Raw genomic sequence first — 25098 nt, 5'->3', positions numbered from 1 at the left:
CATTTCATTTCATTTCATTTTACATCACAGAAATCTGGTAGGTGACCTTCGGACGACCCCAGCCTGCGGGTTACTCACTGAGGGCGGGCCGCGGCGGGCTGCGGGACACCTCTCTGGGTCTGTAGGCGCCCTGCATGGATCCCACTGATCCCAGCTCCAGGCTCAGAGGGCTGGACGTCTTCCCCAGCTCCATCCCCTTGGGCTTGGAGGTCAGGTTCAGCGGCTGGCTCGCCTCCTGCGGGAGAGAGCAAATCATCAGGGGGGCGGGGTCTCTGCCGACGCCAGGCGGAGTGACAAAGGATGAGGGTGTGCGTGGATCCCGGGTATGAACAGCACACCTGACATGTTGGAGCACATCCGTCACACCTTAGCATTTTTTTTTCTTTTTTGCCTTATTCTCATCCTCTCATTCCTTTTGTTTACTCAAGCTGTGTTGGTCCATCTCTTCTTGAGAACCTTCCGTGCAAACAGCTTGCGCTACACCTACACCGCACACACTGAACCTTTGAACAGAGGGTGTGGCGTATTCCTAAAGCTTTTCAGCCTCCTAAATACTAGAAAAACCCATTGTTTGCTCAATCCTGAGAGAATCACTTTCCTTAACATTGCTTTAAACCACAAACACACATTCAGCACCTACACCCACTGCAGAGCAAATAGTTTCCCATCTACCGTCTTAATGGGTGCAATAAAATAGCAGGCGGATAAATGGGAGGTAATGTAAACAAGAGTGTGATGCGGTACCTGGCGGAAGGAGCTGCTGCTCCTCTTGATGGGCGTGTGGTGGCTGTTTGGGAGCAGCTGCATGGGGTAGTCGACCGCTGGGAAGAAGCAGAGCACAGGTTTACAGGCTGCAGACGGATCCGAACGTAGAAGCGTTCAGCATGCGTTTCCATTGACCGTGTAGTTGTACAAATTGGAACAGCCAAAGTAAATTTGCTTCATGGAAACACGGCAATTTTGACAAAAAAAAAAAAAAGAAAAAAAATCAAAAGTTTTTGTGTTGTAATGAGGTGGTTTTTCTGCAGTATCTAAATTAGTATAACTACAAAATTGCAATGAACACACTTTTACTGCATCGTGCGAGTCGTCATCGCGTTGTCACCACTTCCTGTCAGCATCTTCAGAAAGGACAAAAGAAAAGTGACAGGAAGTAGAAGGAGGATGACGACGTGGCGAGGGTTTTTTTTAATGACGTTGCATGAACAAGTGATTTTAATTACATTTGTTATATAATGGAAACACAACAACTGCAAAATGATTTTTTTGTCAGCATTAGCAGAATATGGACAAAGTTTTGCACACATTTTGTTATGGAAACACAGTGACTAATACACCGAGGTGGTCGGAACATTTTCCTGACCCTTCACAGCTTTGGTGAGCCACTCTGACCAACGCAACATTGTGATAACGTCTAATGAAGTTTGTGGCTGTAGGTTAAAGTAAGAAGTTCAATCCTGGGAATACTTTTGCATGAACTGGATCACGCCGCCATGGCAGTGGGAGGTCCGGTGTGACGAGAGGAAAAACAAATAAACAACATCTACCTAAACGTCATCACAGACCAAATGCACCCCTTAAAGAAACAGTATCTCACCATATCAGTGGCATCACCGATGCCAGATGAAGCAAAAGATGGTTCAGGATTGGTTGAAAGAAACAAGAAATTTGAGGCACAGCTCAGAATTGGAAAATTCACCGAGTGATAATCTGATTGAGCATAAATATAATCTGTTCCAGTCTGTTCTGATCAGCTCAATTTGGACTCCAGCTATACTGGACTGGGACTGTATTTGGTTCATTTTATTAAACTTAAATTTTACGAGAGAGAAACTAACAAAACAAAACGAGTGAAATTCATGAGCAACTACATCCATCCTGGTTCGTTTAAATCCATTCATTACAGTCCAACTCACCTGTTCAGTTACCATAGCAACACAGCTCAACTCCATCAGCTGCGAGACATTACAGTGAGGTAACCGAGTTAAGCTGGACTGAATCTAAAGCGTGTGGATAAAGAGCTGTGCTCAGTTATAGTGTAATGCAGGATGGAAATGACCAGCAGAGGCACCAACAATGACTTCATGGACATGCCGTCGGTTTGCATGCTTATCATAACCTGCATAGTTAATATCTCCATGGAGATACCAGTGGTGACGTTGCTACGGTAACAGAAAAACATTGAGCGTAACTGGTTTCTCAATTGGTGACTGTACAATATTTTCATGACTTTTATGATGTAAAATATTTTGATCTGCCCCGTTTGTGCTTCACAAATAAACTTGATTGATTGAACGACCGATTCATTGAAATGCTCCAAATAATTATTGATGCTATCCAACATCTACACTAACGTGTAAATCACTGTGATGATATGAATGTTGGGCTTATTTGGAAATGAGTTTTTCCAGAGTGGAATAATAATAATAGTAAAACTTCTATAGAACTGCCTAGAAAATTCAAAGGAAAAAATTCCAAGAAGCCTCAAAGTGCTTAAAAAGATCAAAAGAAATAATTTTTATAGCAATCACCGAAAGATGAATAAAATGATTAAATTAAATTGATGTTTTTGATACGTCTGGCAAACATAGATAAGAGGTGGTGCATGCTGCTTATCTGTCCTATGTGGACATCATATCACTCTTCTAGTTTAGGTAAAAAACACAAAAATAAAAAGATATTCTGAAAAAAAATAAATCAGCGATTCAGGTCTTCAGGAATAAATGCATCATTACGGACATTAAAACAAAAAGAGCTTTTATATGTCAACCAAATGAGTTGTGGAGCAAAACGGCGGCGATGAGTCGACACGGCGGTAAGCAGAGATGTACTTTCAGATTACGTGAGGTGTAGAAAGGCCAGGATGTTCCAGACGCAGCTGGAAAGTCTTCAGTTAGTTCACTTCCAAATCTTTATTTCATATTAGTCCATAATTCAAAAGTGATTTTAGATTGGACCATATTTTGACAGGATAATTTAAATTCACCTGAAGTTTTAGGGAAAATCCCAAATGAACAATACGCCACTGATGTTCAGGATGCAGCTGATGCAAATGTACAAAATAAAAAAAAAGTAAAAAAGAGGCACCACTAAAATGAAAGTCAGCAGCCTTTCTTCACACACCTGACAACACCTCCCACTTACACAGTACTGAACTTGGCTATTTTAACGTTCCTCTAATCTGTTGTCTTTCTCTCCATGCTCCCATTTCAGTGTTTTTTTTTTTTTTAATGTTTTTATTTTCTTTTTTACTGCTACTCACTCGGCTTGCAGGGGATGGGCTGCAGAGGCAATGTCATCGGGGGGTCTGAGGAGACGGGGAGGGTCTGGGTGTTGGGGTGGAAAGCCGGGATCATCACGTAGGGCATGTTCACCTGCTGGGACAAAAAAAAAAAAAAGGAACCTTACACAAAATGTTCTGGGGTTATTTTCTCCAGCACTCTAATGTGCTGACCTGCACTGAGAACTTCTCATTTGTAACGGTCATCTGGTGCCGCCATGATATATGGAGACACACAAAAGCTCTGGAGAGGAGCTGACCTGGATCTGCTGCTGAAGCAGGTTGATCTTATGCTGCTGCTGGATCAGCTGCTGCTGCTGCTTGGCGATCTGAGAGACGAGGCACATTCATTAGCTGCTGTGTGAGCAACCAGAGACACACGCAGTACAAGGGAAAAAGTCAGAGCACTGCTACAATCTGTCACATTTGCTCAACAGCTGCGTTTTCGTCACAGATGTGTGCAAATCTTTGTCTACGTTCCGCTAATGCTGAAAAAACTATTTTGCATTTGCGGTGTTTCCATTAAATAAGAAATTAAATTAAAATCACACATGAATAAGTTTGTTGACATGATAAGCGACTCAAAATCATGGTGCTGACGGACGTTGGCCTTTTATTCAGGCTCTGGAGCCACAAACCCCGCCTACTGTGGAGCGGCTACGTATGCGCCGTTTTGGGGAAATTGTAGTCGGTGATTTTACAGAAGAGTTATGGATTCAACACACTTAAATGTCACATGACTTTTTATGAACTGTTATGCTGTGAGAGCTCTGGTGGAGCCAGCTGCACACGGTCTGCAAAAAACAAAACAAACCATCTTCCTCCTACTACTTCCTTTCTTCTTCCTCCGCGTTTCTGACAGTAGTAACAACCGGTTGTTGATCATGTGACCTTTGTAATGCAAGAAACTAATTTTTTTTTTAATTCAGTTGAAGAAAAATAAATAAATAAATCACCTAACCCGCTAAAATGTATGTTTTTTCCGCTAGGATGCATGTTTTTCATTAAGCGAATTTGTTTTTTTGTCATTTCAATTGGTTCTATGGTTGGTGGAAACGCAGCTGGTGACGTTCTGAAATGCCAGACCACAGGAACGTCTCATATCATCTGACTGATGATATTCCTGCAGGAAGCCGTACCTGCTCCTGCTGCTGCCGGGCCAGCTCCATCTGCTGCTGCTGCTTCTCCAGCAGCAGGGCGGCCATGTTCCTCTGCTCTGAGTGGGCGCCCAGCAGCTGCTCCCTCAGGCCGCTCAGCTGGTTGATCATCATCAGCAGCTGCAGCTCCTTCTCCGCCAGAGACTCCGGAGTGCCTGGAAGCCATCAGAGCAGGTGTGTCAACCTGGTTTTCATTTCGTCCCACACACACACCACAAATGTCCTAAAAAAAGGGCCAATGGTGGCAGAATCTGTTGATAAAACTTCCCATTAAGAGACTATTAAAATGTGAATAAATAGCAGTCTGATGAGAATGTGTCAAAGTTAAATAACACTGAACACAACATAGTTTGGCACAATACAAATGCCGGATTTGGTCGCAAGTTTGACCCCTGTGGATTAGAGGAATAACTGAATCTAAAAATAAATATTTATTGGAAAATTCTTTTGATCATTTTTAAGTTTATTGTTAGAAAGAGAAACTTTGTTTTTGTGAGCAACATTTCAAATTTGACAAAATGTGTATTCCTGTTTTTACAGGAAACAATCTAATGTTTGCAACTAATTTTCAGTGAGTGATTAATTAATTAACGTTTTTCAAAATAAAAATGACATTCTCTGATGTGACGATTTTAGTAGTACATAATATTTATGCATTGCAGTAATCGCCATGGAAACAGCTGTATTTCAGATGTGTACTAAGTAGTGAGGTGGTGATAAAATTGGCTGATCTTGATCTGGACCTGCTGGGTGGAAACTCCAGATCGTTTCACAGTGAGACGGAGATGTGGTCAGGTTGCTTAAAAACCTCTGTGCCAACATCAAGGAAGATATAGTGACATTACTCGCGCTAACTGTGCTAATTTCCTAATTGCAACATAAAATTTCAAATCCATAATCATTAATTGTCTTTTGTTAACAATGACAATGAAACTTATCAAAAAGTGGAAAGCAGGATGGAGATGTTAATAGTAGCTGGGAAGATCAAGCCCTCAAATCGTCTTCATTCCATATAAACGCTGCAGTTGCTGCCATAACTTTGGGTCACAGTTATGCTCGGGTTGTTGACAAAAAAATATATTTTTTTCAATGATTACAAACCCTTTTCTTTATGAATTGTTCACAAAAAATAAATGAATTAAAAAAACTGAAATTTGCTCAATTATTTTTTAAATAATTTAGCAATAAAATTACAAAATTAATAATTGGAGATCATAGTTTAACATAAGGCGTTATTATATTATTGCGCCCATGCAACAACAACCGCAATCAGTTTTAGCCAAGAACACAGTAATATTAAAGCACAGTTGTTCCATTTAATCTAAAAACCAATACTTAACAATGCAATGAAATACAAAGAATACAAGCAGCAAATCGAGTAAAGCTGTTTTTTTATTGTTTGTTTATTTTTACTTTTTTAAATCAGAGCTGACCTTTGAGTTGTCCTGCGCCCACTGAGCTTTTATCCAGAAGTTTCTCCTTCCAGTCGGTGTTCAGCAGCTTCTCGATGGTCGGCATTACTGTTAACAGAACCAAACAGGCACTCAGCTGAACTGCTCTGCGCGGCACTACACGACACCCAGAATCTACTCCGTCAAATCAAAACACATCCAACTGTAGCACTAACTGCTTTCTGCGGCTCCCCTCCCGCCCGGCCTAATGGCACTGATTGGAGAAGACGGTCGGAATGTTGAAGGCCGCGCGATTGTTTGTGCATCAGGGAGAAATTTGGAGTGTTTGAGTGGATCAATATTTGGACAGAGAATAAACCAAGGTCACAGAGTGGAGAGAATTTAAGAAAAAAGAAGAAAAAAAAATCAGCCAAAGAGTTCAGAATTGTGAAAATTTTGAAAGTAGAGAGTGAATCTCTGAACAAAAAAGCACCTTCAGTCCACTTTAAATCAATCTAGAGCCCAGCAACAGCATGACTGTGCTAAGCAACAATACAAAATTTATTTCACTTAATATGTTATGAATATAGCTTGAACATATGATTACTTAGAGAGCTTGAATATAAAGTCACAAACAAAAAGTCTTAGATACTGAAATGTTGGCCTCTGGGGGAGGTTGTGTGTCCATTTCCTACACAGCATACACATTGTCCTCACCTGTGGGGGGCGCTGCAACAAGAACCACCGAAGAAAACGACAAAACAACTTATGACGACACTGAGCACAACTACTTCTCCAAAAAAAAAAAGTAAAAAAGATGGAGATGCTAGTGGTTGCTGCCTCTTGTCGTTGGTAAAAGATCAAAAACCATTTCTTCCGCTAGCGCGAGCCTTGTGCACTTGTTTTGGTTGCAAGTACCCAGAATGCCCTGCGCTACAACCTGCTTCCTGATTTTGGAGGAAGCAGACTTCAACCAAGAGAGTTCAATTACAGATTCACACCTCCCCAACCTAACCACACTGTATAGAGAAACGGACATGTTTGATTTTGAACTATACGTCTCATTAGCTGATTCAAAAACTGTCAGAATATTTGTCTAAAAACACTGATTGTCCAATCTAGGGTTGGTCCAAAGGGAACAAATTAAGTAATCAAAGGTAAAACAGTTTGTTTATTTAAGTTCTTACTCCATCTCAATATGATTATATTCAGTTACTCTTAAAATACATCAATGTGGAGGCCATAAACTTTAGAGACCTGAACATCCAAGAGTTTGCTGACCAGAAGGGGTGGGCGATATGGACACCAGTCAGATGTGCACACAGTAACTGCATTTAATCATATTTTCATATGTATTGATTTTTATTGATACTCTCTTTGAACAAACAGGAGTGTTACAACAGTCCATATTGTAACACTCCTGACAATATGGACAGTTGTCATCATTAAAGCATCATTAATTAGAATTTGTCATAGCTACAATAATAAATAATCTTATCATGGTTAGAAATTTATCACGATAAGTGATAAACGATACAATAAATGCCCAGCCCTACTGACCAGTCATGCAAGAGACTTTAAAAATACCAAAAGACCTTAAAGTGGCTTTTAGTTATCATGTCTTACTATTTAAGAAGTAATGTTACACTTTTACATTGTGATAAGTTATTATAGATAAAAGAAATAACACTGTCTGGAACACTAGAACATCTTTGAAGTATTTCCACCAACAAGTGACTCTCAAACATGACTACAGACCTTCCTTAATTTTGGCTTGCCCCTCTGATCGCTCGTGAATCCTGGCTTCCTTCGTTCCCAGGGGGCTTTGCTTGTGAGGCGGCTCCTTTCCTGGAGAGCCCTCCTATAAGAACATGGAGCAACTCATCATCACACCGAGCTAATCTGACCGTTTCAGCATCGCTCCCCAATGAGTGGGAAGAATCTTTGTTATTTTTAAATGCATTCCTACTAATAAGACTCCTTACCGAAGGGGAGCGTGACAGTGGGGGGGTCAGCTGGCGCGTCTCTAGAGGCTGACTTGCTGACCAGTCGTGCAGAGTCCTGGGGTGCTCCAAGTTGGTTTTGGCTCCGCTGTCTCCACCGCATTCCTCCTGTTCCACTTTGACACCGATGTCCGCCATGCGTACATCCCCACCGGAGAGGAGGTGCAGAGCTGAAGGGCTGGGCTCAACCATTCTGTTGGAAGAACAAACACACACATAATGCTAATTGTCCTCTGGGTGTGGCGCGTTGCGAGTCTCTGCCATGCTAATTTGCCCGTTTTTGTACAGGTAGTTGACACTAAGCGTGACTCAAAATGGAAATTACATGAAGACAAGGGAAAGTTTTTGAATGGTCTCATTTCATGCGCTGGCAAACTTAAGATGTGGGCACAGTCCTAATTAGAGGCTTGGCCACAAACACGAAAAGATTAGATGGTTTTTCAGTCCCACCCTGTGTGGTGCTAGCCTTGGCTTGCAGAATGTTCCAGCTTGAGCCTGGAGTTCTTTCACAGGGTGGTTCAGGTTGACACGGACTGCAGCCAGGTCCGCTTTTATTTAGTTACCAGCTTTGACTTTTCACTGGCCGGCCCAGAGAACGACCTTAGCACAGGAAGTAGCTTTACACGGTGGGATTATGAGTCTTAGGGCTAAACTGTTGATGTATCTCGGATTTTAAAAGGAAGACTCCAAATACATGAAAAACACCAGAGATGTGGTCAGGTTGTTGAAACTGAACACAGATTCTCAGCAAAATCTCCACCTGAAGATATCATGCCTCCAGGTCAGAGGTCATGGCACCAAGTACATTGGCTTTTCTTTCATTTTCTTTCACATGCATTGTAATTTTTAGTTAATTTTTATGGGTATGTTTTGAACCCATAAACAAACCCATGCAATACATTTTACAGGTATGACAGTTCATCCAGCTACACAGTAGATCAAATTCAATTTAACAAGAAAATAGCTTAGGGAGATTTTGGGGCAAAGTGAGAATCTGTTTTTTTTTTTTGTTTACATAACCAAAGATTTCACAAATCTGCATTTTAAGGTATTTGTAATCAGTTTTACGCTTATGTGCATCTATGGTAACGAGCAGACACTTAGAGCAGGAAAACTTATGACCCTTTTTATTCGTTACTTCAAAGTAGTGGTCTCAAACATTTATTACTTTTATTCATTTACTTACTGAAGACTTTCCAAACCTCTGACCTCCATTTGCTTTGGGTCCCAACATGAAATACAAGTGATTATGACCTCTAGCCAAACAAAAACAGCTCACAGATAAATCACCCGATACTCCATTACCTTACATCAGGACTGTTCAGATTGTGGCTTGGGGACAACTTGTGGCCCCAAGTTGATTTTTTGCATCCTACAATTCAAGAATTATATAAATTTGACCTAACAGTGCAAGATGAGGATGAAACTACAAATATCTATATCCAATCTTCTTCCAAAAATGTTAGACACAACACAAACGTGATCGTCTTTTCTAAGCCACTGAGTTCCATTTTAATTTCGTGGTAAACGGAACCACATTAATCCTGTGAAGTGAACTTATGCTCCAAAATGAACAGGACACACACACATCTGCTTTTAACTACTTTATGAAAACTTTGCTTAATACAGAAAGTATTTTTAAATTAAGACTAGCCCAGATCTTATTTTTTTGTTGTTGTTGTTGTTTTTTTGTTTGTTTTTTTGCTGATACAAAAATATATATACATTTTCAGTTTTCAATAAACATGGAGATTTCTTAAGCAATATTTTGGGGAGTGCAGGGGTCGGCAAAATCCCACTAAAATGCAACGTAAAGTGTTACATTTCAGAGTAACATTTAAAGTGTTCAAGCTGCAAGACCAAAAATGACTAGTAAGAAGCAATGCACATCAAAAATGTTTTTCTCTGTTGAGACAAACTAAGATTGAAATATTGTTGAGATGAGTTTGGTTCAGTGTCACTAATCTAATCTCTGCTAGCCCTTTACAAAAATGTAAGGCTCTAAATAAAACTAAGTTTTAATAAGTAATCCCACTTAGTAAAATTCCTCAAACATTGATTTATTGTAGTGTCTCTAAATACAGGTTACGTGTTATTTAAATTATAACTTGTTAAGTTGCTTTATTTTAAACCTGTTTTGGTTTTGCCTTGTCCTGGATGGCTGAGAACCTACAAGTAGAAATAATGAATATCTGGGAAGCATCATAACTTAATGCTCAAGGCACCAAGGATTTTCACTGAAAAAAAAAATATATCACGTTATTTTGTGGGTTTAAAGACTACGTTGACTACTCTTCTCATTAACTTCAGCGGTAGAGAGTTAAATGATTAAAGTATTTGCTTTAGTCTATCAAAGCAATGTAGCCAGTTTTGCTAGTTTTGATTTCCAAGGCATAATGTGGTAGTTTATTATGACTCAGCCAAAGTAATGAAATAACAAACTGAAGCCTAATTTTTATTGTCAATGTGTTTCATCCTATTGAGCTACATATCTTTTGCTTTAAGTATTTACTTACTGGAGGGGTTTTTTGCTTGTGCAGCATAACCACAGCTAGCTCCTCAGTTCAGTGGCTCTGATGGGGTTTTTCCGCTGCTGCCGCTGTTGTTGCTCCTCCTACACATTGGACTGAACCATTGTTCCAACAATGGCGGGGGGAACATAAAATTTCATCCTTATTTTTTTCCATAGATGAATTGCAGATTTATTTAGTTTTTTGTTTCTTTTGCATTTTCATATAGACATTTTTCAAAAGTTTCTTTTGTGATTTTTGGGGAAAGGGAACAAATCTACACTTGAAGATTAGGGAAGTGGTCCGGACCCTTTAAAACCCTTTTTAAGTTTTGGATTGCACATACAGTATGTCACAATTCATACTATTATTATGCACAACTATTGTGACAGTCATTCTCTTGGCATTCTGTTTTATGGCATACTTTTGTGATATGTACACAGTTATGTGTTGTTTACTGTATCAAATAAAGTTCATTAAAAAAAATAAGTTTTGAATCTACGAGTCAAGTTTATTTGTATAGTACATTTCAGCAAAAAGGCAGCACAAACTTAGTGCCTCAAATGACAAAAACATAACACAACCAGTTATGAAACAAGCATCATAAAGCAAATATACTTGAAATATAATCGATAAATGTTCTAAGTTATTATTAATATTATTTAGGCAACTCTTAACAGGTGAGATCTTAGCCTTGGTTTGAAGGAAATCAGTGTTTTGGCTGTTTTCCAGTTTTCTGAACGTTTGTTTCAGATTAAAGGAGCATAGAAACTGAATGCTGATTCTCCAAATCTATGACATTTTCTGTTCAATAAAAGATAAACAACTCTATTTGTTTAACTGAAACAGATCATAATTAGTTTATTGTTAAACAGGTAAAATATATAAATATATTTTTGGTGATTTTTAATCATATTTTTTGACTGCCAGCACTTTTAAGTTGACGATTTTGGCTGATGTGACAAATGGTTTGGATCTCACCCAGACTGCAATCGACTCTACAAAGATGACAGAAAATAATTTTTAAATTGCAGCAATTCCTGAATGAACAAGGTATCAGAGCGGCTGTGAAACGTTCCAGGTCCAAACAAACAAACAGTTGTAGAAGTCCCGTGTCAGACACATCCACTTCTTGTACATATTTTTGTCACTCTTTGGGTACAAAACTAGAATGGAGATGGGGGGGGGGAGGGCAAAACCTCAACAAGCCTAATCCAGAATACGGTGACCTGGTTACGGTCAAGTTAAAATCAGTGTAAGTCTCGACTACGTGATGGGAAAACAGAGGGAGACAGGACAGGTTGATTGAGAGAGGTCTGAGTCCACGCAAACCTGAACAAATACCAACTCGGGATTGTGTATGTGTGCGCGTGTGTGTGTGTGTTATTTCCAAGCTCTACAACCGGAGGAAAAGAAAAACACAGCAGACAGCAGAACAAAACAAACAGAACACACAAGGGCAAAAAGTGCACATATATATAAAGAGGCAGAAAAAAAAGCTATTGTTGGAGCCGGGGAACAAAGGAAGCCAGGACAATGGGGGAGAGGCTGACAAAAGCCGCCGGCCGCAGGAAACGGGCCGGATAACAATGCCAGCGGAATGTGCCGACCAACTCGGGAACACGGCAAAAAAAAAAAAAATGCGGAGCGCCACCGTTCTGTGGAAAGCATAATAATGACTCAGAGCCCCCCCCCGCTCCCAGACTGCACACCCTGTTTCTGAACAAAGGCACCTGTCTGCCAGGGTCCACAGCTCCAGACCTCACCAATATGCTTCAGTGTGTGGGTGTGGCTGTTAGGAGACATATACAAACAGGTAGTAATGGTGACCTCATTTAACCATTATACTGCATCAAAAGTTGAGGTTTAAAGGTACAACCAACTCACCAAACAAGACCATTCACCATGCTGAGTTCACAAGAGCAAGACAAGGAGATTTTAACAATATTTACAGAAAAAAAAAACTGAAGATCAATTTATCTTCCGTTATTGTTTTGTAAATAGAGAAAAAGTTGCATGAATCTATAGAGCTCTGGAAAAAAATGAAGAGCCGACTGCACTGAACCCCACTGAAAACCTCCTGGTTATTCCACCAAATGTTGATTTCTGATCTCTTCCTGAGTTCAAATATTAATATTGCTGTGTCCAAATGAATATGAACTTGTTTTCTTTGCATTATTTGAGGTCTGAAAGCAATGTGTCCTCTGTTATTTTGACCATTTCTCATTTTATGCTATTAAACACTAAAGTTTTGCTCGGAATTTTGGAGACATATCAGTAGTTCATAGAAGAAAAGAACAATGTTCATTTTCCTCAAACGTATAAATATAAAGAGTAAAAGCAGAGAAACCGATCATTTTAAGTGGTCTCACTTTGAAAAATGTTTTTTGGTTTCTTTGTTGTCCCAACAGTCCAAAAGCAGCAAACGAAAAACTGCCTGTTTACATTTTTAAGAGATATTATACTAATGATATACATTTTACAATTAATAAAAAAAAAAAATCTCCTTCAAAAATGTTCCATTCCGGGATGAAAGTGTTGGCCCTGTTGTACTTCAGTTTCTCATCATTTATATGGAGAACCTTTGAATTAAAACCTTCCATTTATGAAGGAACAATCTTCAAACTAGAACATTTCTGAAGAAATTTAAATGGGGCCTGCCAAAGACTGCCTGGCAGACTTTGGCAGGCATTTTGTATGATGCTACAAATTAGCATCAATGCTAAAGTAAGCTGCAATGTACTCAGTAGCATGCAGAGAGCCACAAACATGTTGAGTAACATGGACTTACTCCATTCTGTATGTTAAAATTAGTGTACAAGTTAAAATGAGCCAAATTGCTAACATTAGCCTAAATGTTGTCACTAGCATGTTGTTTTACATTTACATCCTCTATTCAGTATACTAAGTGTGACTAATAAATAAGAAAAATAGATAAAAGCTATTTTTAGGGAAAAGGCTAATGCTAATGGGGAGCAGTGAAATGCTAATGTTTGTGCTAATGTTAGCAAGGCAGTGTATTAACCGACAAAAGAGATGCAACTTCTATCATGAATATAGATTAGCCAAAAACCCTATAAATTACAACGAAATAACGCTACTTGTGCTAGCCGCCAGAAGTAAGACCCATAATTGTTTCCCCAGTAAGCCTCCCAGGAGTAAGGTGGATAGAATGTTCAGTTCCAATGGTATCAATGACATCAGCAGTGATGTCTTTACTCTATGATATCACAAGGGAATCTCTCTCTTGAATGTAGCTCACAGACAGTTTTCTCAGACCTGTTCCACAGTTCTATCGTGACAGATCACCCTTCAGAGCACGTTTGACGTTCAAAGAAGCAAGAAGTTACTAGATTATAGACATGAAGCAACAACAGATTGTTTGCGAACATGAAGTTTTTCCAGCTAAGCTTTCATGGGTCGACATGGTAGACCTCAACATCCATGTCGACTACGACGCTATCATTTTCCCTGTTGAAGATGACAGCCCCATTGAGCCGGAAGATGAATCAGAGATCCAGGGAGAATCAAGTCCTTCCGGTGACTTTGAGAGTCCAAGATCATTGGAAGTCAAGCAGGAAACAACACCCTCTGCTGGCTTCAAGATCACCCCCTCAGTGGAAGACGTGGAAGAGATTAGCCAACACGTCAAAGATCTGACAAAGCAGGTAGACGATCTTAAAACAGAACTGCAGAGAAAGAATTTTGAACTCCATGAGGAAAGAGACTGAAGGATTGCATGTCAGGCTGAAGTCAAATCCCAGCAGGAGGAGATTCAAAAAATGCAAAAAATGTTGGAAAAAGAACGTCACCTGCAAGTGAAACGTGAACAGGTTTCTTGCTCTTCCAAAGTCACACCTGACAAGAACGTTCTTCAACAGCTGGAGTACTTCAAATGGGAGGCTGCAAAATACGCCTCCCGCAACAAAGGTCTGATTGAAGTAATGGTTGAGGAATACAGAGTGAGACTCAAATATGAGGAGCAGCTCAAAAGTCACTCTGAGCAAGCTTCCAAATTTAAGGCTCAGGAGGAAATTGTGAAATCTTTGCAGGGCCAGGTTATGGACCTGAAGGTGGAGTTGAAACTTGCTCTAGAAAACAACCATCCTAGAGTCTCCACCCGACCAGAGTTCCCCCTGCAAAGAGAAGGCTCTCTACAAACAGAGGAGACCAAGGAAAGACAGACCTTGAATCAACGAGGGGTCGCCATGCATAGTCTGGCTCGGCCTTTGCATCGACCCACATCCAGGTTGCAAACAGAAGGCTTCCTGCAAACAGAGGAGACAAAGGATAGACAGACCACCAATCAACCAGAGAGGTCTGAAGAAAGACAGACCTTGAATCAACCAGAGAGGTCCGAGGAAAGATGGACCTCCAATCAACCAGGGAGGTCCGAAGAAAGATGGACCTCCAATCAACCAGGGAGGCCCGAAGAAAGACGGACCTCCAATCAACCAGGGAGGTCCGAGGAAAGACGGACCTCTGATCAACCAGGAAGGTCAGAAGAAAGACAGACCTTGAATCAACGAGGGGTCTCCATGCATAGCCTGGCTCAGCCTTTGCGCCAACCCACACTAAGAATGCAAACAGAGGAGTCCACGCAAAGTCAAACCTCCACACAAACATGGAGGTCCGAGGAAAGACAGACATCCATGCGATCAACCTCCACTGGTTGCATGGAGGGTCTTCATGTTGGCGTTGGCACAAAGGCCAAGCTAAGCCCGGCTCGGCCTTTACACCGACCCACACCCAGGTGGCACTAACCTAGGTCACTATCCAAGCCCAGGTTTTGCTAACACTTTACATTATGAAAATTTGAGGCTTTGCACAAATATGGCAAAGCCTTAAATTGTTTAACAAATATTCATCCATCATCTAGTATGTTAGATGATGGATGAATATTTGTTAAACAGTTGACAGTAAAATACGAAACAGAGAATTTGTGAAAATTAATTTGGCTCTGCTACTGACCAGAAACAACCAATCAGAACCAAAAGGCAAACCTTTGGTTCTGATTGGTTTCTAATCAGAACCATTAGACTACTAGTGTACTGCAGTTATGCAATTGGTAGAAAAACAACCCAACATTATATCATTTATAGAATGATTTAGAAAACGAAATGTAATTCAGGTTTGTCAAAACTATTTCAACCCATATTAGAACTTTGCATTGATTTCCCTTCATTTTAGTAGCTCCAATTTTGCCTAACCCAGACATTTTCCCTAACCCAAACCAATACTAGTCTATTCCTAACATTAACTAAACCTTAATTCACATCTTGCCTCTAAACATTACCCTTGACCCAAAGCAATGAATCCATCATATTAGGACAAGTCTTTGGTCCTAATACGGTGGACCTAATATGACACTGGACATATAATGGTGCATTCACACCAAACACATTTTGACCGTCAGGCGCATCTGGTTTATATTCAAACTATGTGGAGGCGCATCAAGGGCCGTTGCAGCGCTCTTCGAGCGTCTAGCCCGGCGCCATTTGAACCGTTTGACGCATCCAGCGCATCCAGTACTCCACATAGACTTTGAATGTAAACCAGACTCGCCTGATATTCAAAACGTATTTGATGTGAATGCACCATTAGAATGTTTAGTTCCTATTGTAACAATGACATCAGCAGTTATGACATCACTCTTTGATGCATCAAATGAATCTCTCTCTTGAGTGTAGCACACAGACTGTTTTTTCAGACCTATTCCTTATAAGTTAACTTGTAGGTTTCTGTAACTTAAGTTACAGGAATCTTCTACAGGAGCACTAAAATTACTTGAAGGCACAGAATCAGCCTAGTAGGTTCACATTCTCAGGTGAGAGACTCACCTGGTATAAAGTTAATTTTTCGGTACTGGAATTTCACCGAGGATAAATTACTTTAATCAAAGCATGTCATGAATATATGTGCATATATTCCATCTTAAGTATATAGCATAATACTTTTTTGTTGCTTTTGCCACCACTAGATGATATGCATATAAGATAACATAAACAGCACTATTCAGAGATACAATGAGTTTATAGCAGCGGCTCTGATGTCAACATGTCCAGAAAACATATTAAAGATTGTGATTGTAGCATGTGTTACACACATCAGGGCTGGTGTCGGTGTAACAGATGCCGATTTTCCTGTAAAAAGTCTAGAACAGGTAGGAGTGATGAGGCAGAAACAAATCTGTGCTTCACTAATCCTAATGTGCAATGTTTTACTTCACAACAAAATCTCTCAAGATGTTTTTTGTTTCTTTTTTGTATAAATCACTCAGCCGTGGTGGCAAATTGCCTAATTTGACGTCACATAAACGTATTACTTAAACAAGACAGTATGCCTTCATTAGACACTTTAACATCCAACCCTGTTTGGTTTTATTCTTCCTTTGTTAATAAAGTGTGTTGGTTCAGGAGGTTGTGCCGTTTCACTTGTGCTGCCGCCAAACCAGTTTAAATGTGGCCGAGCCCATCACCGAAAACAAACAGGGACCAAACCAGCAGTTAGAAACTCCCTGTTCAAACTTCATTTAAAATAATTCCACTGTTTAAATGAGCATTTCAAAAATCTTTGTTCCAAGACAATTGATGCACGGTTGTTGTTTTTCTGTGTATTGCAACACAAATCTACCTTTCTGGTCCAAGTGTAGAAGTACGTTGACACTACTGTTTGAAGACTGATGTTCTGAGTTTTGAGCCGTAAATATAAAAATGCCTCTTGAAGTCGGAATTCCGACAGCTGGAGCTTACCGAGCAGCCCTGGATTTCATGATTGCTGCTCTTAAACTCTTTACTTCTGCTTGATGTTTGATTACCACTATAAAACTTGTATTGTTAAAAATGTATTGTTAGCTTGTTGGCTAATAGGAGCTGGCATTGAAACAAAGCAGATGGCACCGAGTTCTGACTGAAGGTAAAGTTGTTCCAACTTCTAATTTGTGTCCAAGTGGCATTAATTTGAATGAACCTAGATATTTGTACAGCTCTTTCTATTCAAATCTTAATATCCAATGTAACTTACTCAGTTGACTGCAGCTAAAACTCCAGAGCACATAAAACAGCTGTAAACATGTGGGACGGGCAGCCTCACTTCAAGTCAGCCACTTGACTACTTTTAGTTCTTAAAGTGATCTGAATTATTGGTGTGTTTGTTTTAGATCACAAGCAGGCAGAATTGGAGGCTAAACTCTTGTGAAGCGGAACAAAACACACACACACACACACACGCACACTGGCAATTCAGATTCACATTTAAAGCCAACAATACTCAGGAAAGCATTTCAAACGCACCGATTCACGTTCCATTCGCAACTGGAATAAATCAACAGCTTTCAAAAAAATCTGCAAGAGCCTCATCTTGTTTGACAGCTATTTTCAGGTGTGGTGTTTGTTTGTTTGTGGATATTTATGAAGAAATAAAATCGGGGGGTGAAGAGGGAGAGGTGGGAAACTGTTTGGCCAACACGGCGGCGGCCACCGTCGGCAAGGGGTTGATTGTGCGACGGCGGGAGGGAAAGGGGAGCAGAGGGACGGGGGGCGCGGACGGCGGCGACACGCTGAGTCCAGTCCCACGCTCAGAGTTATTCCTGGGTCTCCTCTCGGCGTTCCGGAGGGAGCCGGACTGCCAGGCTGCCACAGGTGGCGTTCACACGCTCAGAGTGAATGTGTGTCACTGGCTGCAGAGGTATGCACAGAATCTCAACGACCCACAGAGCTGTTGACAGCAAGGAATGCGTGTCAAAGGTGTGTGTATTTTTCATCAGCGCAAAAGGTTTTTGTTTGTACTCTCTTGGACAATGCTGTCGGCGTCTTAGCGAGAACAATGCAAGCCAGTCAAGGTTGCCGCTTCCATCCCTCTCCTCTGGTTGAACAACACACTCACAAGTCTATCCGCGGCAGATTGCATCCATGCAGAACCCGACCTGTGTCTGTGTGTGTGTGTGTGTGTGTGTGTGTGTGTGTGTGTGTGTGAGTGTTGCATTATTTGAAAAGCGTTGCCTTCTTGCGAGGCTATCTGATTGAGGCCTGGGTTTTTTTTTTTGCGACCACCTACGAGGCTGTTTGGGCTTTTATACGGCATTGCCGCATGCTGCTGAGAAATCACAATGAAGCTGTGACCTCCAAGCAGATGTTGAGCTTTACAAAGTAGAACAAAGTGAGTGAGCAAAAACTTGTATTAGTGAGTGAGTGTATGCATGCATAAAGCAGGAAATAAACCAGCCAGAGCAGGTGATCTTTGCTATGGAGGGGAAATCACTTACCTGCAGTATCAAATGTTTGAGTTAAAAAAAGAGTAGTAAGCCAGACCTTTCAGTCAGCAAGACTAATATGGGGAAGAGACATGAACAATTTAATTAAAACCATTGTCGAGTTTAAAAAACAAACTTTAAAGCCATTATTTCATGCTCTTTATGGAGTTTAAACTACTTTTACTGAGTTGGCAGAGAAAGTGCCAGAGTCGTACATATCTCAGCCCTAATCCTCCTTGACATGTTGCTGCACACTGCCAGCTGACTGGCTGAAAGACAGCTGCTATGTTTTGCAACACTTTCACAAAAACCAACTTAACTGTTCGAGGAAAGAAATGTCAGTGTTAATAAACAGTGTGAAAACTACCAACTGTTACAATTCAAATGATTCATGGTTTTCAATTTAGGTAAAGGTCCTTGTGTAAAATACTTCGATACAGTGATACCATCGCATTTTCACTTATGGGACACTATTTGGGTCAACCATTAGCTGTTTATAAAAGGAGCATTCAAACCAACTTGGCTTAGTCCACTCTAATCAAACTCCAAAGAAAATTTTGCCAGTTAGCAGCTAGCTAGTCAAGGACACTTTGCTTACAACCTTTTTCCCCAAAAAAACACCAGCCTTCAGAGTGTTCAGGAGGTTACAACAAACAAAAGTAGTGCTTCTTTTTCTGTCTTTTCTAATACTGTACTTGTAAAATGTTTTAGCTAACAACCTAGCCATAGCAAACTTAAGCACTTCAGAAACGTAGAGTTGCGTTGTTTAATTCTACTTCCATGTCGGCTGTATTGGAGCGTTCGCACAGAGTAAGACACCTCTGCTCGTCCATTAAAAAGTTTTATGCTGTGTTTGGATCTACCCTGTTAATGGTAGAGCTGCTCTCACTGTCCAAAAATACGTGCAACCAATTTCTGCGGACCCCAGAGATGAGTCACACAGGTGTTGAGATTGAAGCGGACAGCAGAGTGGACCAGACGGTATGAAATGGCCTTTGTAAGCCAACACCACCTTCAAACACACGCTGCCTTAAACTGGTGCTGCACAGAGTTACCTGTTGTTTTCTGCCAAGATGTCAAAGAAAAACTCTGTTAGTGTTTTCCAAATTGTTAATTTATGTGTATGGATCATAATTGGCTAAAATAACCTTTCGTTTTTAAAATCAGTGAAAAGCACAAAAACTTTTGTCATAACAGATTGTTTAACTTTAAGACTTCTCGTCTCCTTTTCAATCAAACAAACTACTTTGTTAAATTTGTTTGCCGTACGGCTTATGGAAAGCCTCGCTTGCTGCTCATAAGCGGTCAAATCAACAATTCAAGAAAGTTTTAAAAGCCCAAAAACCGAAAGATTCATCTCAAAAACATTTTCTCAAATAAGCAGTTTTAGTTAGGGCTTACAGGTGAAAGGTTCGTGGCCTGCATGGTAGGAATCGATTTCTTTGGTTGCCTCTAAATATAAGCATGTGACACATGCATCTGGCAGAACAATTTTCTGTTAAGTTGTTCTTTGTTTCTTTTTGTTGTTGTTCTCTACAGATGACGGTTCACTTTTGATAACTTTAAGGAGAAACCTTAAAGATGAACTGACCTTTCACATCAAGTCCATGGCTCAGTCTCCACGCGGAGTTTCGGTGCGTTGTACCACGAGTCTTTTACAATTCAGCGCTGCCGGCCGAGTCCTCCTACCGCATGAATGACAGCAGACAGAGGAAACCTCTGCTCTCAGATAAAAATCAACTCCTCTCCCTTTTGAGCGCCGACAACACTGAAACGTTACACTTCCCACGACAAGAATCACTTCACACAAAAACTTCAGTTACCCAACAAGTTGTAACTCGCAAAACCTAACATTTAGTCCCCAGGGGGTTGGCAATGCAAATCCCTTCTGTTGTTCTCTCTTTCTTTTCCTTTCCTTTTGTTTCCTCCTTCTTTCTCTCTGTCATTGTTTTTCTTCTTCTTCTTTGCCTTTCCCCTCCTGACAAGAGCAGCTTTTCAGGCTTATATCATCCTAGTTGCCTTTCAACGAGTGCCTGGGGCAAAATTGTTCAGAGTACACAAAAGCCAGAGTGCGTGAGTGCCAGGAGGCTTACTCAACAGATGAAAGAAGTGTTAGGCATCTAAAGGTTTACTTGACAATATATAAATAAAGACAATTGCATTGCCATCACTGTGACTGACAGCTGCAAAGGTAAAAAAAAAAAGAAAAAAAGATTCATGCAAGAATGTCTCATAAAACTTCATCCAATTACAGCAAACCCAAAATTAAAACATTAAACACTTAGAGAAAAAAAAACTTTCTCTGTGCCAGATTTCCACTGCACCATAACAACATATCCCTGATTAGCACGCCATTTCTCATGCATTGTTCAATTGTCAGCAGCTTTTCGTGACAGGGTTGCCCACGGTGAGTCCCGACCTGCCGCGCAGTCGTGTCAAGACAAGTGTAAAGCGATGTATAAACAAATGTTTGGGGAAATGTTTCGCAGTTAGCAGTATTTGCTTAGGGATGATAAAGCAATCCAGCCGCAGCGGCAGCGGCGGCAGCGGCTGGAGCCGGCGCGGTCTGCCCACAGGGCCTGGCTCTGCCTTATCGTGGAAAGAGCTTCCAGCAAAGTGCAACATTATTTAAACTAAACCGCATCTCATCTACAAAGCTTTTAACGCAACACATACACGACTGAGCTCACTTCGCGGGCTACAGATGTTCGTTTTTGATTAAAATTGAGAGGCATGTGTCGGAAGCGAGGTTGTGTAAAGTTGAAGAAAAATTATCATTTCAAAAAAAATTCTAAAAAATAAAAAAAACATAACCCATTATCATTCCTCCACCTTCTCCATGCATTCTGTACTGACCTGGCAGGGCCGGGTGGATGTGCGGGGATCCAAAATCGCTCCCTGCCTGGAACAGAGCTGCTGACACAAGTCATAGTGAGTGGCTCTGCTCTGCCCTGCCGCTCCTGTAGCGTCTGTCTTTTCTACTCTGTTACCTCTGACCCAAGCAGCCGCCCCTCCGCCGATCGGTCCCGGCTCCCCCCCAGACTCTCCCCTCAAGAGGGAAAAAGTACAAAGAGCCTCTTCAGATCCCACCGCACGGGTTGCGCATTTGCATAATTAGCATGCTGTTGCAGGTAAGCCTTCCTGCAACACGACCGTGTGCGATAGCGATCAGGCGGCCAACCAACAGGTGTGATTTTCATGTGATAAAACGTATTCATCGGAGGAGGACGCTTTCTAACAAAGTCGGGTTTATCCCCTCCGTTATGATTTCCTGGACACATGACCGCAAACCGGGAGAGCGAAGCCAGAATAATATGTGAAAGGTATTGTGGATTCAGCGTTGAAAAAGAAAACATTTACATAGCAGAGAGGGGAAAGAATAAGGTGTCACTGTAGCTGCTTTTCAGTATTTTAAAGTTGGGAAATTATATGAGCGTTACATTTTGGAGCTGGTTGGGCTTTTGTTTGTTTGGTTGTTTGTTTTTGAGTTGTTGTTTTTTTTGGGGGGGGGGAATTTTTCGTTTTTGCAACATCAGTGGAAAGAAAGGACTTTAAATTCCAACTAAGAATTGAATATTCATGGTAAAAAAAAACTTTTTCCCAAGAAATGTCAAAAAAGAGGAGGAGTTCCAGGTTGGGTTTAATACCCAAGCTGTACCCCACTTTTCTACCTACACAAGTTCATTTTTCATTTTGATACTCAATTGATAAATTGATACTCAATCATTTATCTGATTCTATTTGGTTTTGAGGTAAAAACATAAGAATAAAAAAAATCACATGAATATTTTGGCTCCCGTTGCCAAACTTAACCAAAACCAAACCACAACAAGCATAAGTGTCCTCTTGCTGTTAGATATTTACTGGAATAACAAATCAACATTTTAATGAGGCAATTATTCAAATATTCTGTCGTCAAAGTGAGTATGAATAATCCATTTCAGAACAGAAATCTCAGGAGTAATGATCAAAATTCTTTTTTTATATATATATATATATATATATATATATATATATATATAGAGAGAGAGAGAGAGAGAGAGAGAGAGAGAGGGAGAGAGAGAGGGAGATATATATCTATATATATATATCTCTCTCTCTCTCTCTCTCTCTCTCTCTATATATATATATATATATATACACACACACACACAAGTAATTTATTTGGGTTAATTTCAAATGGAGATGGAAAATGAATAAAGGTGAGGAAAGGTTTAAAGGGAAAGAAGAGGAGATAGAGAAGAAGTCTGCCTCTAGAGCGGCAGAAAGAGAGAAAACAAAACAGAGAAACCACAGCAGCAAATAGCATATACTTATATAATAACTATAACATCACTGAAAAGTACAAAGTACAACTTACTACAAGATGAGTCAGTGGCAACCTCACCAAAAGAGTGTATCTGCGTAGCATCTGAATGTAAAACACCCAATGATCATAATTCCCTAAATCTTGAGTTGTTAAAGCGAGGCTCCAATAGGGATGTACGATATAGTACGATATATTTTTAGTTTCTCATAAAATGCTTTTGGTAATGGAGTCGCTTTGGTTGTTACAATGCCCTGTGATGGTGGGACTGAGGGCCTGTCTGGGGAGTCTTTCACTTAATGAGAATAAGAGATAGACACTAGTGCACCTTGACTGAACTGACAGAGATTTACTGTAGAACAAAATAAGACATGGAATTATTCTGCCTCAATCACAGAAGTGTCTTCATGAAAATAACATTTCTGTTTTTTCAGAAACCCAGCTGATAATGGATGGGAACATCCATCCATTTTCTGAACACCCTTGTTCCTAGTGGGATCAGGACAGGTGCTGGTGCCTCTCTCCAGCGAGACGTTTCTGGACAAGTTGCCAGACCATCGCAAGGCAACACAGAGACAGACAGGACAAACAACCATGCACAACACACACACCTAAGGAGAATTTAGAGAGACCAGTTAACCTGACAGTCATGATTCTGAACTGTGGGAGGAAGCCAGAGTACCCGGGGAGAACCCATCATGCACAGGGAGAACATGCAAACTCCAAGCAGAAAGACCCTGGGCCGGGAATCGCACCCAGGACCTTCTTAGTGTAAAGCAACAGTGCTACCAGCTGCGCCACTGTGCAGCCCAGCTGGGAACATATAGGGATGAGAATTCCCACCTGTCTACATCAATACTGACACAATTCTATTTTAATAGAGCAAACACTTTCAACTGGTACAGTTTTGGTTATGCACCAAGGTTTGGTTCTCATTTTTCTAGATGGAATGCAATGCAATCCTCTTCCCAATGGTTCTGCACTAAACTGAATTTTAGAACATGTTATTTATTTGAATTTCAATTGCTCCCTTAATCGGTTTAGACAACATTATATGCTATTATCCAACTAATTTTAAGAACATTTCAGAAGCAGATTTTAATAGAATTTGAAAGCCCTAGAAAACTTTTGAAATCCTTCTGAAGAATACATGTTTCATGTCTGGGATCATTGTTTTCCTTTCTAAAAATTTAATCTGTAGCACACACAACTACTCACAGCCACACACATGCACACACACACACACTCAGCTCTTCAACAAAGCCTCCTTGCGGTGCTGACCGAGTCTCATTAGAGAATGAGCTCTCAGGACCGGAGACACAATTGCCTCACTCTCTTCGTCTTTCTTCCCCCTCTCTTCCTCTGTTCTCTTGGCCTTTTGATGTCAAGGGTACTGAACCGTAGAGCGCAATCCAAAGAATAAGCTCATCAACAGTGGCACATGTGGCTTTCTCAATTTTTTGGGGGTGATTTTTCTCTAATTGCGCTGAATGTACACGTACACTGGGGAGCAGACACACACGGAGCAGCGAGCCCTGATAAGATGCTGCTGTTCTGTCGACGCTCCTCAGTTCATGACAAACAGCAGTGTTGGAAACTCTAGTGCTGCGATTGACTGATAGAGACATCACAAAGACTACATTTTACTCCACTTTTCCTCTTGGAGTTCAAAAGGCCCGCCCATAGCACACACACACACACACACGAACACACACTCAGCTCATCTCAGCACGTCTCTTCGACCCAGTCCATGTCCTAAACACAGATGCAACAGGCATGGAGTCAGTTTCAGTAGAGAAAGAGGTTACTTAGCAAAACGTCTGAGACAAAAGACATAAACATATCTTCATTTTGTTATTTTGAAAAAAATCTGGACCCCTGCAGAAACTAGGGATGCACCGACCCACTTTGTTCTCTTCCAATACCGATACAGATATCTAAGGCTTAGTATCAGTTGATACCAATCCAGTACAGAAAAACTGCTGAAATGACTTAAAATGTTTCTTTTTTTAAATAACGCACTGAATTACAAATGTATTTGATAACTTTGCACCAGTACACCACACTTAACACCAATAGCTTCAAAACCTTGGTCCAATATGGAAAATATATATATGGGTCTACCCTTCACCAACTGTCCCCGCCCCCACCTCAGCGTAACTCATGTTGCCAAGCAACCGTGACAGCGTGAAGCACAGAG

At 40.7% G+C, this 25098-nt stretch overlaps 1 protein-coding gene across 3 annotated transcripts in view; it reads right to left on the bottom strand.

The window, feature by feature from the left end:
- sox13 (SRY-box transcription factor 13) overlaps positions 1-21720 on the bottom strand; it is a 34935-nt gene extending 13215 nt beyond the window's left edge. For 2 of the 3 annotated variants that reach the window (XM_015017435.1, XM_015017436.1), the window contains exons 1-9: positions 21449-21720; positions 7814-8024; positions 7587-7689; positions 5871-5957; positions 4420-4592; positions 3541-3609; positions 3263-3377; positions 745-821; positions 79-235 (exon numbers count right to left, since the gene is read on the bottom strand). In XM_015017435.1, the coding sequence (XP_014872921.1) occupies positions 79-235; positions 745-821; positions 3263-3377; positions 3541-3609; positions 4420-4592; positions 5871-5957; positions 7587-7689; positions 7814-8024; positions 21449-21522 (1066 nt within the window). In that variant the 5' untranslated portion in view covers positions 21523-21720. The remainder of the gene's footprint in view (positions 1-78; positions 236-744; positions 822-3262; positions 3378-3540; positions 3610-4419; positions 4593-5870; positions 5958-7586; positions 7690-7813; positions 8025-21448) is intronic. The other variant, XM_015017437.1, reaches the window with a different exon arrangement.
- Positions 21721-25098: the final 3378 nt, after the last annotated feature.

This window comes from Poecilia latipinna, unplaced genomic scaffold (assembly GCF_001443285.1).
Source record: "Poecilia latipinna isolate Pla-1442-1.1 unplaced genomic scaffold, P_latipinna-1.0 Scaffold2141, whole genome shotgun sequence".
Lineage (NCBI taxonomy): Eukaryota > Metazoa > Chordata > Actinopteri > Cyprinodontiformes > Poeciliidae > Poecilia > Poecilia latipinna.
This window is presented reverse-complemented; position numbering and strand designations above follow the sequence as displayed.